This window comes from Aquila chrysaetos, chromosome 4 (assembly GCF_900496995.4).
Source record: "Aquila chrysaetos chrysaetos chromosome 4, bAquChr1.4, whole genome shotgun sequence".
NCBI lineage: Eukaryota > Metazoa > Chordata > Aves > Accipitriformes > Accipitridae > Aquila > Aquila chrysaetos.
In genome coordinates this window covers 38,080,327-38,099,062 of record NC_044007.1, presented here as the reverse complement: position 1 = coordinate 38,099,062, position 18,736 = coordinate 38,080,327, and the positions used below count along the sequence as shown (strand labels likewise).

The window sequence follows — 18,736 nt, the reverse complement described above, 5'->3', positions numbered from 1 at the left end:
GTGGTGACCAGGGACATAAAGTCTAGCTGGAGGCCACCAGCTAGTGGTGTACCCCAGGGGTCAACACCAGGTCCAATTCTGTTCAACATCTTCATTAATGATCTGGATGATGGGGCAGAGTGGAACCTCAGCAAGTCTGCAGATGACACAAAACTGTGAGGAGTGGCTGATACACCAGAGGGTTAGGCTGCCACCCAGAGGGATCTTGACAGGCTGGAGAAATGGGCTGATGGGAACCTCATCCTCTTCAGCAAGGGGAAGTGCACAGTTCTTCATCTCCAGAGGAACCACCCCAGGCACCAGCACACACTGGGGGCCAGGCAGCTGGAAAAGCAGCTTGGCAGAGAAGACCCTGGGGGTCCTGGTGGCCACATGAGTGGACATAAGTAAGTAATGTGCCCTTGCTGCAAAGAAAGCAAATGGCATCCTGGGCTGCATTAGGAGAGTTGCCAGCAGGCGGAGGGAGGTGATCCTGCCCCTCTAGTCAGCACTGTGTCCAGTTCTGGGCTCTCCAGTACGACAGAGACAGGGACATACTGGAGAGACTCTAGCAAAAGGCCACAAAGATGATTAAGGGACTGGAGCATCTCTCCTATGAGGAAAAACTGAGGGAGGTGGGACTGTTCAGCCAGAAGAGAAGGCTCAGGGGGGATCTCATCAATGTATATAAATACTGAATGGGAGGGAATGAAGAAGATGGAGCCAGCTCTTTCCAGTGGTGCCCAGTGACAGCACGAGAGGCAACGGGCACAAACTGAAATACAGGAGGTTCCCTCTGAACATCAGGAAACACTTTTTCCCTGTGAGGATAACTGAGCACTGGCACAGATTGCCCAGAGAGGTTGTGGAATCTCCATCCTTGGAGACACTCAAAAGCCAGGACATGGTCCTGGGGAAAGTGCTCTGGGTGGTCCTGCTTGAGCAGGAGGGTTGGACCAGACAACCTCCAGAGCCCCTTCCAACCTCAGCCATTCTGTGTGATTCTGTGTTAGTATCTTCAGCTATCAACACCTCAATGATTTTTCTGGAAGCTTGGCAGGAGTACAGTTTGGGCTTTTCTAGTAAATGCTGAAATTGGTAGCTGAGTAAATACTCCAGTACTAAGTTTTCCAAACAAGGAAATAATATGATCATCTCTCTTTGCAAAAAGGTAACTTGCCAAGAACCAGCAGAGGCTAGTCCTGGAACTAAGAATTCCTGCAGCCAGTGCTGCAACTCTTAAATTGAAGAAGTTATACAATACCTGAAAGATGTTTTACATGAACGCTAAAAAAAGAACAGATGTAATCCTACCTGATTGGATTAATAAAAACCTCTGCCAGAAGATACCTGACACTCCAGAGATTCATAGCATCTGACTATTTCAAGACAATTAGCAATAAAGCACTTGCCCATGAAACTTTCATATATACCACTGTGCAATTTGTCTCTGTCTTCATTTCAATGTTAACTGTTGTGTTACTTCCAGACATGGGAAAACAAAGGTAAAAGGAGCATTTGCCTTCCTCTCTAAGTACTGGGGCAGCCTCCATAACAAGCTGGGTACTAAAACTGTGTTGTCAAAAAAAAAAAAAAATTTAGGCTGGGAGGGCAGGAAAAGCTCCACTGCAAAAATAAGGCTAACAGAGGTACTAAGAAATACAAATATGAAATGCCAGCCAAACAAGAAGTCACTGAAAAAGAACCAGATCCCATAAAAAGAGGGAAAAAAGAAGGAGCTATAAAGAAGGAGAAAGAAGTATCCTCCTAGGGCTCAGAAAGGGAAAGGAAAAAATAAGTACAAAGTCTCCATTAAAAAGATAAACGAATACCTGTATATTGTTATCATAATTTTTTCTTAGCCATCTAAAAAGCTTCAGCTTTAATCAAATATGGTCAAAGTGAAAAGACTGTTTTCAGCAGTTTTGTATCACCCAACAATTGTTTGGAAAAGTGCAGGCATACTTTCACCATGGGAAAGGAGACTGATTACATCTGCTCAAGGGATTACTGATGTATAAAATCCAAGTAAGATTTACTTTATCCCGCAAAAGTTGGGAACCTCTCAGTTCTCAAATGAAGTTCTCAAAGAAGGCATAGAAGATTAAAAAAAGGAAATGAGAAGTAAAGAATGGAAATCTAAGGAAGGAGTCAGATACCCTCGCAGGAAAAATAACCCATTTGAAAAGCAGAAGTGCCATAAACATCAAAGGGCATAATGCACATATTTCAAATCAGATATAGCTAAAGGCAACAAGAGTATTCTGAATGTGTCTAAATATGAAGATATCCAAAATGCTGCTCTAGAAGGGTTTTTAATATTCAACTATAAGAATACCCAGAAACCTAAGTTTTGATCATATGTGGAACCCAAAGCAAATGTTCTGCTAGTGAGTATTCCCTTCAAGACCTTTCCAAGTACAGGACATAGTAAGTTAGGGCTAATTCAATTGGAGTTTTACATGCAGAGATTTGGTTTCAGATTTTATTTTTGGCAGTTACCAAAATGCAAAAAAAAAAAAAAAAAATTTTTGCTAGCTCCCAGATGTTTCAGCTTTATTTTAGTATTATTTTTGGATGCAATTAATTCATACCGACTCACATAGAAAAGTAGGTGAGGTAGTGACAGATGGATTAACTCATCTTTTAAGCATGAATGAAGCTTTCTTACAGTGCTGATACATAACTCTAAAATAAAGGAATGACTGACGTGCAGAAGGTTCCCTTTTGCTTCAGTTTTCTTCAGGCCTGAACTAGGTGATACCCAGAAGCAAATGCTATGAACTAGTTGACAGACACAGGACAAGTAATCATACAACAGTTCAACATTAAGACTATCAGATTTGAAAACAAGTAGCGTTTCACCTCAGTGTTGGCAGGTTAGGGGAAAAAAAACCCTCATCTTTGGTATAATGCTGGACACGATTTCTTGTTATTCTGCTCTATGATGTGTATGTACAACATACTACTCAGAATAGTACAGCCTTGTTCCAAGAAACTTCACATAGAGTTATAACACAATGGGAAAGACAGTTACCAAATATGCAAGATAATTTTCATAAAAAGATTAGGATTCATAGAAACATATGATGGAAGTTAACCATCAACCACAGAGACTTAAATCTGTAAGACTGCTGCAGTATTTTATGGAAAAAGCTTCACATGTAAGTACAAATTGCGAAGTCTAGCTATCAATAGCATTCTTCTATTACAAAAACAACATGACCAAAAAATCAGATGGTACTTCTCAAAAAATCCAACATTGTAAAATTGATTCAAGTTACAGTTTTAGGTTGTGGTTTTTGTTTTTTTTTCTTATCTCCCATATGGTATTTCTAGTTTTTAACAGTTTATCATTTACAACACAGAAGTAGTATATCTAGCACCTAATTTATCATTATGTTCCAAGAAAGTCTGCTTCTATTTAGTCCACACATAACAGCTTTTTGTTCACCCCACCAATTAGATATCTAACAGTTTGAAATCAGTAAGTCACCTAGCTAAACTATTTTGCAAAGTATAAATATCAACAGTTGTCTTACGCATGAGGGATTGTAGTTTTGAAAATATCCAGCATGCAAGTACAAGTTTTATCCCAGATTTCTAGGGTAAACTTTTCACCATTTAGGATGACAACATTCTCCAAACAGTTTGTACCAGACCGTGCCAGTTGTTCATTGTCTGGAAAAGATGAACAGTGCATTTGTTTATTCACATTCGACACAGTAAAATGTTAACATCATTTAACATAATTTGGGATAGTCCTACCTTGCTGCACACACCAGTACAGCTGTGCAAATATATCATCCAAAAGAACATCACTAAGTACTTCTAAATACTGTGTGAATACATCACATATTGCATAAAGTGCATGGTTGCAAGTAGTTGTCATCCATTCAGCTTTCTAGGAGGGGAAAAAAAAAAAGGTACAACTTTGTTTAAGGTGACATTTTTAGGATACACATCCCTGCAGGCAGGCAGATATACGTATTTACTCAATCTGAATTGCCTTATAGTGACATGCAATTCCTTTCCATATCTCAAACCCCCCAAAACTTGGAGTCCCAACTTTTGCTTTGCTAACTAGCAGGTTCAAAAAACTACAGAAACAGACAAACAACTATTCTTGGAGACCATATTACAGGACTGACAAGCACTTACCATCATGAGATATTGAGTTTGACATTAAACTTGGTGTCTAACCCTAGCTCAATAGTTTAATGCTAAGCTAAGTTTTCTGTGTTTCTTCTAAATATTTTCCAGTGAATAAATATTTAGAAAGTGGGACACTTCTTTCTACAAATAGACAGAGCCTCTCAAACAGTTGACAATTTTTAGCGAACTTCTAATATTAACAATTTACACGTAATTTACACTAGTAAGCCCATTTCTGTTTCACTTCCTTGTTAAGACAGTACCTGGTCCTGGTTTGGCAGGTCAAAACCTCTTTGGCTGGTCAAAAGGGTGCAGTGAAAGCACAGTGTTGTTTTATGTGGTTTTTTTGTTTGGTTGTTTTTTTCTTCCTAGTCATCAGAAAGTTTTGAACTAGCAGAACTTATTTCTTCTAATTGTGACTTCACTGCTGATTACAAGCCTCATCCATTCGGCATGCACGTTGCCATGGAATTATGCATGTCTCAGATTCCAGACATCATGTGTAGAAGTTGCAGTTCTTCTTACAAACCCTAGATATGTTGGATTTTATGCTATTCTTCTATTGTTCATAGTGTAAACTACCAGGTCTTTTATACACATGGTTTAAAAAAATGAGAAAAGTGACAATACCTCTAACAGAATGCTAATAAAATAAAGTAAGGCTACTAGAACCACAGGTCAACCATAACAGTTTTAGGATTTGCCTTACATTACTTGATAAGTTATACTACTAATTGAGTTTCCTACTGTAAATATAGATCTCATGTAAATTATCTTCCCCCACTTTTTTCACCTCAGTCTGCTGTTCTGGCAGTTTCATGTTGTCAAATATCCTGAAGACAATCCGAAACAAATCTTGCCACCAGTGTTTTTCATAAGTATGGCCGTATGTTTTCATTATTTCAAACATTACTGTTAAGCCCCTGAAATGAAGAAAGTGTATTAAGTTACAAAAAGACATGCACTAGACCATGTATGTCCAACTGCAACAGCAATAACAAACTCAAATACTGTTAAGAACATTATACATTAATCTGATGTGGATCAGTCACACTAGTACACTAAAATTAAGTAGAAAATCAGCTTGTTTAAAAAGCAGTTAAAAATCACAGGCAATAGCCAGAAAATACTTTTGGGAACTGTGGTAATTTCAAATTAAAATAGGAAAATAACTTCTTTACAAAGGACCAAAAAAATAAAGGAACAAGTATTTCCAGGTAAGAAATACAGAGGTCTAGAAATGAGTATTAATCTTCCCCAGCTATAAAGGGAGTCCAGACGCACAGCTTGCATGTAGATGTGCAAATTCAAAATTATTTGTATACAACCTCTCATATTTAGCATCCGAACTGCAACAGAATACACTTTATAAGGGAAAAGCCATATTCAAGGAAAATAAGCAGATTTTACATCAAATCAGAGTACAGCTTTGCTTTTTCAACTGTTTCTGCAATCCTCAACCAGTTAATGAGTCATGGTATAAAACCAGTTTTAAAATCCTCAAAGTTAGTATGATGGGCAAGACACAGGAAGGCAGGCAGGACTGGGGTCATGAGTTTTAATTAAAACCAAAAAAAGATTCCAACATAATTTTGCTGTTGGAGTACACTAAAACAAAACCTACTCATTGCATGGAGCATTTTACATTTGTTTTAAACTGAGCAAAACCAGAAATGTGACACGAAGCTTACCCCAGTCAACTATGACAAATCACTAAAATGGAATATGTAACAGGGGCATATATCATGGAATCAAACATCATACATTTATATTTACTAATGAATAGAGAGGATCAGTATTGCCACTGGAAAAATACAGATTTGGATATTAATCCAATGTAATACCTTATTTAAAAAAGGGGGGGAAGGAGGGGGGAATTTAATGCACATTGACCATTTATAGTTGAGCTTCCACATTAAAATAATGCTTGCTTGTTATATGTTAGGAAAGTTAAAAGTTGACTTTTACATTTTATTGTGTTCTATGCATAAGCTGCATCCATCGCATCTGACTAAGTTGAGCTGAGCCGTTTTAAATAGTTTACAGGTTCTATAATAAACAGAAAACAGTCACTATATTTTCACTTAATTAAGCTTTAGTTTATTTTCAAATGAACTATTTAAATAATTATCTTTGTGATTTCATGGCTATTCATCCTAAACAGGCACTATCTGAATTTCAACTTTAAGGAAGTGTAATACTTACCTATTTAACATAATGCAATCACAACCACATAACTTCATTATTTATTATAATGGAAGATAAAAATTTCATACATAAAGAACACAGACTTAATTTCTACATTCCAGCATCTATTTGACAGGTGTTTTTAAAAAGTCTGGTGTTCCCACAGTAATATCACTTAAATTACATACGTAAGTCATTTTACAACCATTATTTTTACTAAGAGAGTTGTTTCTATTTTAAAAGTGTAAAGTAAGCCTTTTAAAATTTGAATTACAAATACTGATTGTTACCTGGTTCTTACATCTAATTTGCATCTATTGATGATACAGGACAACTCAAATAGAATTGGGAACCATCCTCGCACCCACACTCTGTCTTCAGGAGCTACGTTCATATCATCACTTGTGTATTCCTTGAATGCCTTTAGAAGAAAACACAGGGTTATACAAAGTCGTAAGAGTTAGATTCTTCAAAATAAAACACAATTTGGACTGCAAATAACAATCTCTGCTGTACTAGTATTACACCCTGATACCTCAGGGGAGCTGGCAATCAAAATAATAATACTGAGAAGGTGAAGTGTTTTTCAAAGTAGTGCTTAGTATATTATGAAAAATTAACTAAAAAAATAAACGAGAAGATACATTCAAGCATCAGTTTTTGCTTGCAGTTCAGTCTGAGTCTGTCACTCTCTTTTTAAAGAGACAGTACTGGAAGTGAGGATCTACCATAATATTTTGAGGATATCAAGCACTTCTGCATATGCCATTATCCATTCTTTACAACATTTCTCAGTAGAGACCAGATCCTGAGATACGTTAATTTCTAGCAGCTCTAAGGAAAGCTAGCCACCAGCTGAACTGGGTGGATAGGGATAGGCAAGGGGGAATAAAAGAAAAGAAATAAATTGCTGATACTTTCAAAGCCTGTGGCATTTTATACTCCTATTGCTTCTGAATAAAGTACATTTCTCATTAATCTCTGAAACCTGAAGGGAAGCCAGTAAGGTTAGCACAAGTGTTTTTTTCTTTATAAAAGCACTACTGATTAAAGCACTTATAATTTAGTTAATACAGACTATACCTGAGGTCTATCAGATACATATTTTGCACAGTGGCGAATGAGGCGGATCGCTTCCATACTGGTATCTGGAAATGCTGCATTGCAGGCAAATTCAGACAAGCACTTTACTGCATCCTGGAATGAATCTATGGTTGCTGGGAAGTGTTTTTCAAACACAATTGCTGGGAGAAAAGTGTGAACAGAAGAAAAAAAAGTGTCATGCTTTAACATCTATTAATTCTAATATGAACTGATTGTAACAGAAGTCATGAGAGACTAGTTCATTGATTGGTGCTGTCAAATGCTTAAGTAGTAATAAAAACTGAAAAGTGAATGCTCAACCAAAAAAAAAAAAAAAAAAAAAAAAAAATCACCTAGAGGGCATTCTATTTTGACAGTAAATAAGTGTCTAAAATAAATCAAAGTAGCGTCTAGTCTAAAGGAGGGAAATTTAACTGTTAAGCAAGAACAGAGCAATAGGCTTACTGCTTAACAGTAGTCTGTGTGATCAGAGCTTAAGAGGACTACATAAAGCAAAGAGTTACATCTACAAAAGGACTTCCCTCAGCAATATGGTCCTGTTGCCTTGATTTAAAATAGTCACTTTTGAGGAAAAAAAACATTCTTCATCAATGCTGAAAAAGTTTTAGGAACTTACAGAGGTTGAGACAGAATAAAGAGATCCCTTATGGCACTTAAAGCCTGAGATCTAGATGAGAATGGGAAGGGGGGGGGGGGGGGGGGCGAAATCATAGTGCCACCTAGCTTAGCACTTTCTTCTAAGCAGGGCCATAGACAAGCACAATTCAGAAACAAGGAAAAAGATAAGCAAACAACATAATAGTAAAATGACTACACAATTTTTTTTCTGAGGGAAAAAAAAATATAAAATTCTTCACTTAAATGAAAATGTACATATGAAGTAAAATTATCTAAGTCTCAACTTGTTTTTACTACAGAATGCTACAAACTGATAATTTTTTTTTTTTAAAGCATAAAGGGAGAGAGGTAACTATAATCTTACTGAATTATTTTCGTAAGTACTTTTCCCAGAGGATTGGTTGAAAAGTGTAAAACATTGGTTCTAAAGCATGAAGCGGGCTTTACTATACAGGTTGTAGAGCCAACAGTTAAACAAAGCTTCTCAGCCTCTGGAGTCACATACACTTTCATGATGTCTGAATATCATCAATACTCACTGACAATGTGTCCTGTAGTCTGGAATGCAAGTTCCACTATACTTTCATCCTGATCTGAGGCTGCCAGATGAAATACTGAAAAAATGTTTTTCCAGCCAGAACGAATGTTAGCAGCCTGGGAATTTACCATCTGTGCAATACACCGTACAACCATGTCTCGAATAGTAGGAGACCTAAATTAAAATAATAAACAATAATTGTTTCAACTGTATTACATAATCAATTAGAATAGTATCATTCTCCAGCAACTGATTTTACAAAAGCAATCTGAAACACTAATTGCAAAAGTTGGTGCTTATGATCCCAGGCAACTCAGTTAATTGTACGTTATTACCTGTTTCTCTTCATGATATGTTCAAATGGTCTTAGAAAGTCCTTCTGGAATCGGAAATTAGCGAGTTCTCCCTTTTCTAAGAACTTCATTGATAATTGCCTTAATGAGTCTACTGCAAAAATAGCTACATCTTCATTGGGATTGCAGCCAACCTGATAACATAGAATAGAAATGCATAGTAAGCTTGCATCAGAATTCTTATGGATTCAGCCCAAGCTGCCTTTACATTTGATAACGGAGCACTAAGCAGTACTGGAAACAAAAAAATTAAACAGGAGCCAATTCCATAAACCTTATTGTTAATGCAATTCAAGAATCCCTAACCAAATCCAGCTATTGTCTACATTATATATCCTAGCATTTAAAACTTTCTAAAAATAAGCAAGCTATCTAGAAAGACTTCAACAAGCTGTATTAAAAAATGCATGTCAAACATTCACCTGATAAATAGTCAATTTAGACTTAAACAGAAAACAACCTCTTATCCCAAGCTTCATAAACCCCCCCACCAAAATTAGAAAACATAACTAAAGGCAGCCAGTTCTAGACCCAGATCATGATAAATAACTTAATGTGTACTCCTGCTTTTACATTTATTATATCGTGTACCTCTGTCTTCTCGCAGCCAGTTCCAGCTTTACAATTTTTGTTGTGTTTTAAGCGACTTATACAGAAGGACAGAAAAAAATAGTATAATTCAGATGAGCACATGCTTTTCCAACAAATCTCTAAATAAAATTTATTTGTATCAATGCAAGGAGTATGCAGTATAATCATTAACAGGGATACCTTATTAAAGTGATCTCCAATAACTTCCCAGATTCTAGACCACTGTAGCCTTATCCGGCCCATGTTGTAGTAAGAAATCTCTACTATCTTCTGCAAACTAAACATTCGAGGGTGGGTAGCAGACAGCAGTTCATCCATAGATACAGCACAAAGCCAGCGAACGAAATCCACTGTTAAATGACCACAAATTTTAATGCAATATTTTTCCAAGGTTTAAGACAAAGCTGCCTTATGGGTTGGGGGGGGGGGGGGGGGGGGGGGGGGAGGGTGGAGAGAAAACCTACCAATAGCATTTCCATCCAACCTTGTAGATCCTGTAAATATTCTGTAAAGTGCAGTTTAAGACATTGTTACAATTTCTTAAAAAAGCACCTATTAAACATGCATTCAAGTTTTTTTAAAATATACATAGAAAACAATTAGCAATTGTGGAAAAATACTGAGCTTTGAAAATAAAATCAGAAATATTTCAATTATTTCTAATATTTAATATATGCATGGAGGCTGGGAGGTGAGCATCGCTGCTAATCCTATCCTCTCATTGACAGTGACTGATGAATAATGTCAGTAGTTTAGAAACTATTCAGCCCTGCTCCAAACACGAAGTCAAACTTCTCCAGAGTACACAATTCCTATTTGCCATGACAAACAGAAACTTGAAAACTTCCCATTATGAAGCGGGGAGAAATACTGCAAACATAAAGAGCTATTATCCGTTTGACATTAAGACTCCAGTTCGCTTGATGTGATTTTACTGCAAGGCAACTTTCATTGAACTGACATCGATCTTGCTGCCTATACTCAATCACAGGAATGCTTGTAAGCCTTCAGAATGATACCCCTTTGTGATTGTCAATTTTGACAACCATTAAGAAAATAACATTTTCTGATTTCTTATATGCTGAGAGAGCAAGATCCATTAACACTCCAGTCTGATCAGTACTTTACGATATAAACAGGGAATGTTTATGATATGTATTATGCCTGATGAAATCCAGTTATGATAAATACAATTCATAGAAAGGAAGACTGGAATAATAATTTTGGTAATTTCAGACAACATCTACATAATCTAGAGGAAAGCAGGGAGTCAGTAATTATATTTAGGAGAAAAAGGGTCTGTCAATAATGCTCCCTGTACTAAGGCAAAATGAGATTTGCTATGTGTTACTATTTGCTATATGTCACCGGACAGTACAGCAGTCTTCATTCTGCAACTCTCCTGCAATAATTTTATATCAGTAAAAAGGCTTCTTGCTTAATCTTTGTTCTGTTTCTTCTTGCAAAATTACTTCTGCTCCATAAAAAAGGAAAAAACCACAAAACCAAAAAGCACTTTAATATGGTAATATTTATGTAATTTTTTCCAAATAGGGATAAAGTAATAATGTCTGATTATTAGCACAGGGTATTCAAATATTGCTTAAAAACCTTGAAGTGGCAACAGCAAATTTAATACAATACCTGTCTACAGCAACGACAACACTTTGGGAGCTAGTTTCACCAATGGATTCCTGAATACTTGCTATCTGCTTCCAGTCCACGTTTCCACCAACTAGTGAACAAAATTTGAAAAATGGGTAAGAGATAACACAGAAAGGGCTAGGAATAAAGAAGAAGAGAAGTTGTGCCACTACCAGTATAATTAAATGCATTTTTAATTCACAAAAAAGAGAAGTTATTAATTTCCCTTGCATGAGCTGGTGTAGTGGTTTAACCCCAGCCAGCAACTAAACACCACGAAGCCGCCCACTCACTTCCCGCCCCCTGCCCCAGGGGATAGGGGAGAGAATCAGAAAAAAAAAAAAAAAAAAAAGTAAAACTCATGGGTTGAGATAAGAACAGTTTAACAGAACAGAAAGGAAGAAAATAATAACAATAATAACAATAATAAAATGACAATAAAAATAATAAAAGGATTGGAATATACAAAACAAGTGATGCACAATGCAATTGCTCACCACTTGCTGACGGATGCCCAGTTAGTTCCCAAGCAGCGATCCCTCCCAGGCCAACTCCCCCCAGTTTATATACCAGACATGACGTCACATGGTATGGAATACCCTGTTGCCCAGTTTGGGCCAGCTGTCCTGGCTGTGTCCCCTCCCAACTTCTTGTGCCCCTCCAGCCTTCTTGCTGGCTGGGCATCAGAAGCTGAAAAAATCCTTGACTCAGTCTAAACACTGCTTAGCAACAACTGAAAACATCAGTGTGTTATCAACATTCTTCTCATACTAAACCCAAAACATAACACTATATCAGCTACTAGAAAGAAAATTAACTCTATCCCAGCCGAAACCAGGACAGCTGGGCATCTCAGTGAACAGTTGCATGTTGGTTTAAATCCTAATTCTCTAGATTCTCTATCCATGTATAAACTTAGTCCCAGAAAATCATCCACATTTGGAACAATTGTGTGAATCGATACAAGTGAAAAAAATTCAAAAGCACAAGAACCACCTTTTTGTCTCCATCTTTCAATGGATCTTTGGTAATTCTGCCACTGAAAATACACAACGTATGATAGAGAATACTGCACAGAGGAGAACTTCTCACACTTTATTAGCAGCAAGTGAGTAAATCTATCCTGATAGATTTTCTTTTTAATCATTCACAGAGAAGAGCTCCCACCAAAACTCCATCTTAAAGCTACATCTCAAGTACAGCAAAATTATCACCTTACAGTAGTGAGAAAAATCTGTAATTAAAAATAGCAATATCTATTTTGGAGGCTAGTAACTGTAATGCACACCTGCGAAAGATCATGTTAAGAAAATGCTAACTTCACAACAAGCAAATTTCTGAAATTCCTGGCAATCTCTAAGCCCCCCTCCACCCCCCATCAAAAAAAGAGCAGGAATCTTGCAACCATTCTGGGTAATTCCACCTACCCTGTATTTAGGTTTTTTTTCTTAGACAGTCTGTCAGAAAGATAGGGGAGAACAGAAGACTGAAAGAAGTCCAGCAGTTCTGTTCTCAGAGCTTTGCAGGGACGAAAAGTTCTCATGTTTCAGACTGACTCCCAGAAGTCTGCCTCTAAGCCTTGCTGTGCTTCACACTTGGAGGTGGCTGGAGATGACTGGCTGTCAAAGCCAGATAAACTGACACACCTGAAGTATTTTTCTAGGGCATTTATGGAGTAACCTTTCTGTGCATACATATGTAATCTTATACTAGTATTTCAGCAACTTATAATACTGTTGGGTTTGGCCAAGACTTCTCTTCTAAGCACACAAGCTACCAGTATCAATTAGCTTTAATCTTGGTAATGCATCAGCTAAGAAACATATCAAACAAGCAGCTGTGCGAAGTGAATTTGAAGGGCTATTTCCAAGAAGTCAGGTAACCCTTACCAACTCTGCCAGTTTACATGAGAATTCCTTATTATTGTAGGATTTATAATCAATGCTTGAAAACCTGAACAGATAGCAGATTTATATTCCAACAGTTATGATATCCTTTACAATGAAACAGTCACCTATATAATTCTGTTTTATGAAAAACTGATTCCTCAGATTCCCATTGTCCAAAGAGGATTTCTGGTTACCTAAGAAGTACACTTTGGCTATGACCTACTCACAGCACCAAGTTTTGTCTTTCAACTTTTTGAATAGAAACTAGAGCAGAAGCAAGCTGAACTTCACAGTTACAACTCCAAGACAGACAACATTCCTACCAAAGAAGCAAAGGAATAGATGCTTATTTGTTTACTTTTACAACCCACATGCTTGTGATGCCTTGAATTTTCAAGTAAAACAAAAAAGAGCCACAGCAGGAAGATAATGCAAGAGTGATGAAGACATTCAAATGTAGATGCCTGAAGAGTGCACACCTGAATCCTTGTTCAGGCAGCAAATGAGCAAAGGGGTTTTGGGGGTTGATTTTGTTTTGTTTTTTTTAAAAACCACACAATACTAACTTCAGCAGGAAGAGCGAATGCTGCTGCTTTTGAGCAAAGAGTGAATGCACGTCTGATTTTGCAAGCAGGTTTGAAAGATGAAGCTTCTGTGTCACCAGCCTGCAACTTCACTTACTCTAATTAGACAACTATTTTCCTGTAAAATATGTGCCTGTATATATGGACATATGCACTTTGGATTTTTCAAAGGAATTTAGGTTTATAGGAAGGTTGCCTGAAAGCCATAGTTCCAAAGGATACTTTAGAGTGATTATAGAAAGAAAATTAAAGTAAACACTGGACTTGTGGAGAAGAGTGAAAAAATTCAAACAGTTGAGAAAACGACTATGTTCTAACAGCCCCTAAGTGCATGAAACCCAAATTCCTTTGAGTTAGGCATTTTCCTGTAAGACTGAAGTGATATTATTAAAAAGAAAAAAAGAAAAAAAGAAAAAAAGAAAAAAGAAAGAAGAAAGAAGAAAGAAGAAAGAAAACTGTTAAGTTTCCATATGTGCATTGTAACAAGTATTCCAGAAATTCAATTCAGAGAGAAACATTTTATGGATTTGGGTATAGACTATTTTCCTTAGAAATGTAGTTGACAAGAGAGGAAAGAAGTCTTTATGAGCTGGATCTACACCAACAACTAGCAAGTATGATTTAGAGACACCTGACTACAGTTTACATTCTTGAGCTATTAGGACTTAAAATTTTTAAAGGCCAGTCATTTCAGCATAGAGAAACTGCCAGCATTTGGAAATAGCAAAGTTGGATAGGTCATTGGGGAACACTAAACTGGAGGATGCATATTAGAAGGGCAGGAAGAAGCTCAGTATATGAGATGTTGGCAGACACATTAATTTCCAGGCATAAGGTCTCCCTTCAGCAGCTCTTGGCAAGGGGAGGGGAGTACATAGAGGCAGGCCAAAGGAGAGCACAATGGAAAGAAAAGGACTGACTGCAGACTAAGAAAAACTGTCTGAGGAGAACACAAAGCCAGATGATTAGGACCAGTTGAGGGCTAAGATCAGGGCAACTAGTGAAATAATCATTACTCCTAGAAAAAGTTACAGGAAAAATTGAGGGAACACAAAGCTTTGCTCAGCTGCGGGTGAAGTTGTTCAAAAGGCAGGAGATACTGAGCATCATACTAAAATTGAGACTTTCTAACAGTCAAATGGAGTTATACATACTTTCTTGATGGTTCCATAGTTTCCTAATGCCCTACACCTGTATGTCTTTAACTGCGTTCCCATTAAATAAATCAATCAATAAATAAACAAATAAAATGAAATCAACATTTTCAAGATAATTTAAGGTAAGACCGGTATACTTTTCTAGGAGGATAGGAAACATCATCTCATTAATGGAGTAAATTTTGGCTCTCAGGCCAACCTAAAAAAAGCACTTATTGAGTACCAAAGTAACCAGAAGAGGAGGAAACAGAATTTCAGAATTTAAGCTAAACTAATCTCCCACTTGGATTGAATACTGCGTTTTTCTTGCAAAGTTTCATAACACAATGTTTAACCTACACATACTAGCTTGCCTGTTTGGTAAAATAGTTGGTGCACTAACATTGCAGTATTATTAAATCTGGTCATACCATCAGCAATCCATTCTTACTTGGTCAGCTATATTTTAATAAAAATCAATAACGTATCATTTTCTTACATTTCCCACTCTCCCATTCTAGCAATAATACTTAACAGAGCAAAACAAATATTGCAGAAACAGGAATAGGTCTATTCAAAGCCTACGACAATTTTACAAGGACTACTTCATGGTCTCATCTCTGAACGTCACAGTCAATAATAATGAAAACAAAGGACAAACTTTAGTACCTGTCTGAACAATGCCAGTTGAATTAAATACTTCATATCTGCATTACTTACCCAGTCCCAGCCCCACAAATTCATCAGGTGCCTGATCTTTTGTTCCAGTAAAAGAACCTTCCCTGCCACGTACTGTCCCTGAGATGTAGCGAGGTTTTACTCCAGTTCCTATTAACTGTGCCAGTTCAAGTTGACTGATGCATTTCAGAATCTATTCCAGAGAATAAAGAAGTTGTTACAAAAAGCAGTTTGAAATAGTAAAAAATAAATAAATAAAAATCTTTAGGTAGATCTTTAGAAGAAAAGAATTCTAAACACTCAAGGTCAGGCTAATATTTCTGTTCTTCTGTCTAAAATGAATATTAATTTAAATACTATCAGATTAGTCTCTCACAATTTTATGTACAGAAGTATATACTTGGCACATATCTAAAAAACACTATTTATGCACAAACAAGTACACTGCTGTGTTCAAAATCAGTACATGTGCTTTCTTACAGTTTAAGTACAAATGACTCTTGTACCTCATGCCAGGAATTTCCTAAATAGTTTCCATCTGTATGAGCCACTGTGATGAGAGTTTTAATTGTGTCAATATTCTTCTGCTTCATTTCAGTAATACCAGAACTCACTGTAAGTAACGTAAATCTTGCTAACGCTTGGACATAGGCATCTCTTTCCAGCTACAAATGGGAGAAAAAAAAAAAGGAAAAATTGTCTTGTAAGTATTTTCTCAGTTTCTCATTCTTAGTACAATCTGTGTGATTTCAGTAACTATATTGTTTACCTTTCTCTTCCTAGAACTAAATTTCCAAAGCATTCTACATAGTGAAAACATCTCATGTTCTTCTGGAGTAAGCTGTGGGATAAAATCACGCTCCCTCTATTCAGGAACATGAAGTGTATGTCTGACAGCATAGAACACAGAGGTGGTTGTTAGGTTTCTCGGTTTGGTCTTTTGGGGGGGGCTTTTTTGGGAAACAGGATGCTGTTTCAGAAGAAATGTGACTTCTTAGCTAAGCTTTTAATATTCTTTTACTATACCTGGACCTACTCTGAAAATGCTGCCTTAGCAGACTCTCTCAAGTTGTAGGATTTTTTTGGCAACAGAATCTAAATAATATATCTAAAAGGCATGTTTTGCCAGTTCCACAAAACTGCTCAAAATACTTGATTTAATCTACACCATTTGGAGCACCTCAGAAGCTTGTGAGGCGAGACACAAGTAAACAGCAAGTGACCTATAATCTAGGCAGATGAAAACAATCTCACAAAAAAGAACATTCCACATGTAAGTACCCAGTTTTTATGTATAGGGTATCTATAAACACCAAAGGAAATTCCTCAGGTCTCATATGAACTGATTACAATGGTAAAAAGGGGATTACAGTTGAGCTCACAAGTGCATTTTACTGTCCTGTTATGTATGATCCAAAGGCCGTAAAGTGAAATGGTTGTACAGAGAAACAAATGACAGCTATGAAATATATTTAACTGTTTGGATGTTTAAGACTATTTTGAAATAAAAAAACCACTGAGCACATAATAAAGCCACATATAAAATATTTCCCAAAAAATCCCAGGAAGAATGTGTGTTTCATAGAGAAAACACGAGTGCCACAACAGTGGCAATGATAGAAGGGACGGATTCTCACAGAGCCACGTAGCATGGCTGCCGTGTTCAAACCCAACTACTACTACAGGGTACCCTGGCAAAGGCACAGCAAATGATGTGTAAGCACAGAAAAATGGCAGTTTCATGGAAAGAGTACTAAGCAAAGAAGCTTTCGAGTCTACAAACTGTGTATCTTCTGTAAAATGAAAATGTTTTCAGTCCTACATTCCCTCTCTGTGTTCCATACAGATATTCCCCCTCTGCCCCCTTTTTTAAGCCATCAAAGTAGGAGAAAAACAACTAAACAATGCGTCCATCAACCAGAAGGTAAAAATGGATGATACAAGCAAATTAAGTACATCCTTTTGATACATATCTTGTCCCAGATGCTTAAAGACAAAAGCCAGACTGTGTGACAGTCTAAGATTAAAAGCATAAATAATTAAAACCAGAATCTTTAATTGAGGTTTTAGAGGTGAACATGCATAGCTTAAACTATATTGTGTACTTTGGGAATTTTCTTAAAACTAAAAGCCTCCAGTTCCCTCGATTACCTCTCAAGGTGTGTAAACTAATGTTAACTGTTCTTAGACACCAATCTTAACTTCTGTATGTTTATTCAGTGAAACAGAAAAGTTGCCAGCACCAGTTAAGCACAAGAGGAAAAACCTGCTTCCAACATAAAAGACCTATACAGATTTTCCAGTCTCCTTCAAACCACCAGAACTATCTGGCATCTGAAGTCAGACAACACTGCTGTCTAATCAGGAACTTGTGCAATGGAATCATCCTGTAATGTACTGAAATCATCAACAAACCACTATTGTTTTTAATGATATCAACAAAACAGAATTCCCATAGGAAACCAAGAAGGAATATAATTTATATTGAAAATACAAAAACAAGTTTTTAAATTTCAGCAAATGAGAAGTTTTGGTTTTGAAACACCTCCAGTTCAATCAAGTTTGTCCTAAGGCAATGGAAGGGTACAACTGATTCTGGTACAACCTTGGAGCATGGGGATCTTTGCGTAAATGTGTCCTTGCCCCCCCCCCCACTCAAGGCAGAACATTGCAAGACTGGGAGCTGACCTCTGCAGCTGCTGAAACTGGTATTTGTACCAGTTTCACTTTCACAGATTAGAAACAAAAATAACAGGAATGTGAATTTCATTGAACAGCTGCAGGCTCCAGGGAACACTTTGTTAATCAAATTTTTAAGTTTGTTCAGTTCAGGGTGGGGGTGGGAGGGAAAATGAAGTGAAAAGACAGAGGAAGGAAACTTACATGATCTCAAATGGGCTTTTTTAAGCAGCTGTACCAGAGGTCCCACCGTGCCTTTCCACATTAGTGAAAAAAAGTTATCTAATTTGTTAAATACAAGTGCAAGGGGAGAGGGAAGCAAAGCATTCACTATCATATCATAGTTCAACAGTTTTTACTTAAAGTTAGTCTTACAAGGTTGTTGGTTTGGTTGGTTCGGTTTTTTTTTTTAAATGTTTTCAATGTACACATGAAATAATGCAATGTCAAACATAGGAATTTTGCTTGCCCCTCTCTTCAGCTACCCCTACAATGGACTTATGGCAAACCAGTACTCCATTTATTAACTAATAGTCTACAATAACATAATAGTACATTCACTACTGATGATTTTAAAATGGGGGGGAAGCAAAAAACCCAC

The 18,736-nt window shown here is 36.9% G+C and overlaps 1 protein-coding gene across 1 annotated transcript in view; it reads right to left on the bottom strand.

Moving 5' to 3' along the window:
* Nucleotides 1-18,736, bottom strand: part of ARFGEF1 (ADP ribosylation factor guanine nucleotide exchange factor 1) — a 102,162-nt gene that overhangs the window by 9,635 nt on the left and 73,791 nt on the right. The window contains exons 21-32 of the mRNA XM_030011845.2: nt 15,963-16,121; nt 15,499-15,649; nt 11,170-11,260; nt 9,990-10,030; nt 9,706-9,875; nt 8,917-9,068; nt 8,583-8,755; nt 7,405-7,565; nt 6,612-6,742; nt 4,928-5,057; nt 3,748-3,883; nt 3,522-3,660 (exon numbers count right to left, since the gene is read on the bottom strand). Of these exons, the coding sequence (XP_029867705.1) occupies nt 3,522-3,660; nt 3,748-3,883; nt 4,928-5,057; nt 6,612-6,742; nt 7,405-7,565; nt 8,583-8,755; nt 8,917-9,068; nt 9,706-9,875; nt 9,990-10,030; nt 11,170-11,260; nt 15,499-15,649; nt 15,963-16,121 (1,634 nt within the window). The remainder of the gene's footprint in view (nt 1-3,521; nt 3,661-3,747; nt 3,884-4,927; nt 5,058-6,611; nt 6,743-7,404; nt 7,566-8,582; nt 8,756-8,916; nt 9,069-9,705; nt 9,876-9,989; nt 10,031-11,169; nt 11,261-15,498; nt 15,650-15,962; nt 16,122-18,736) is intronic.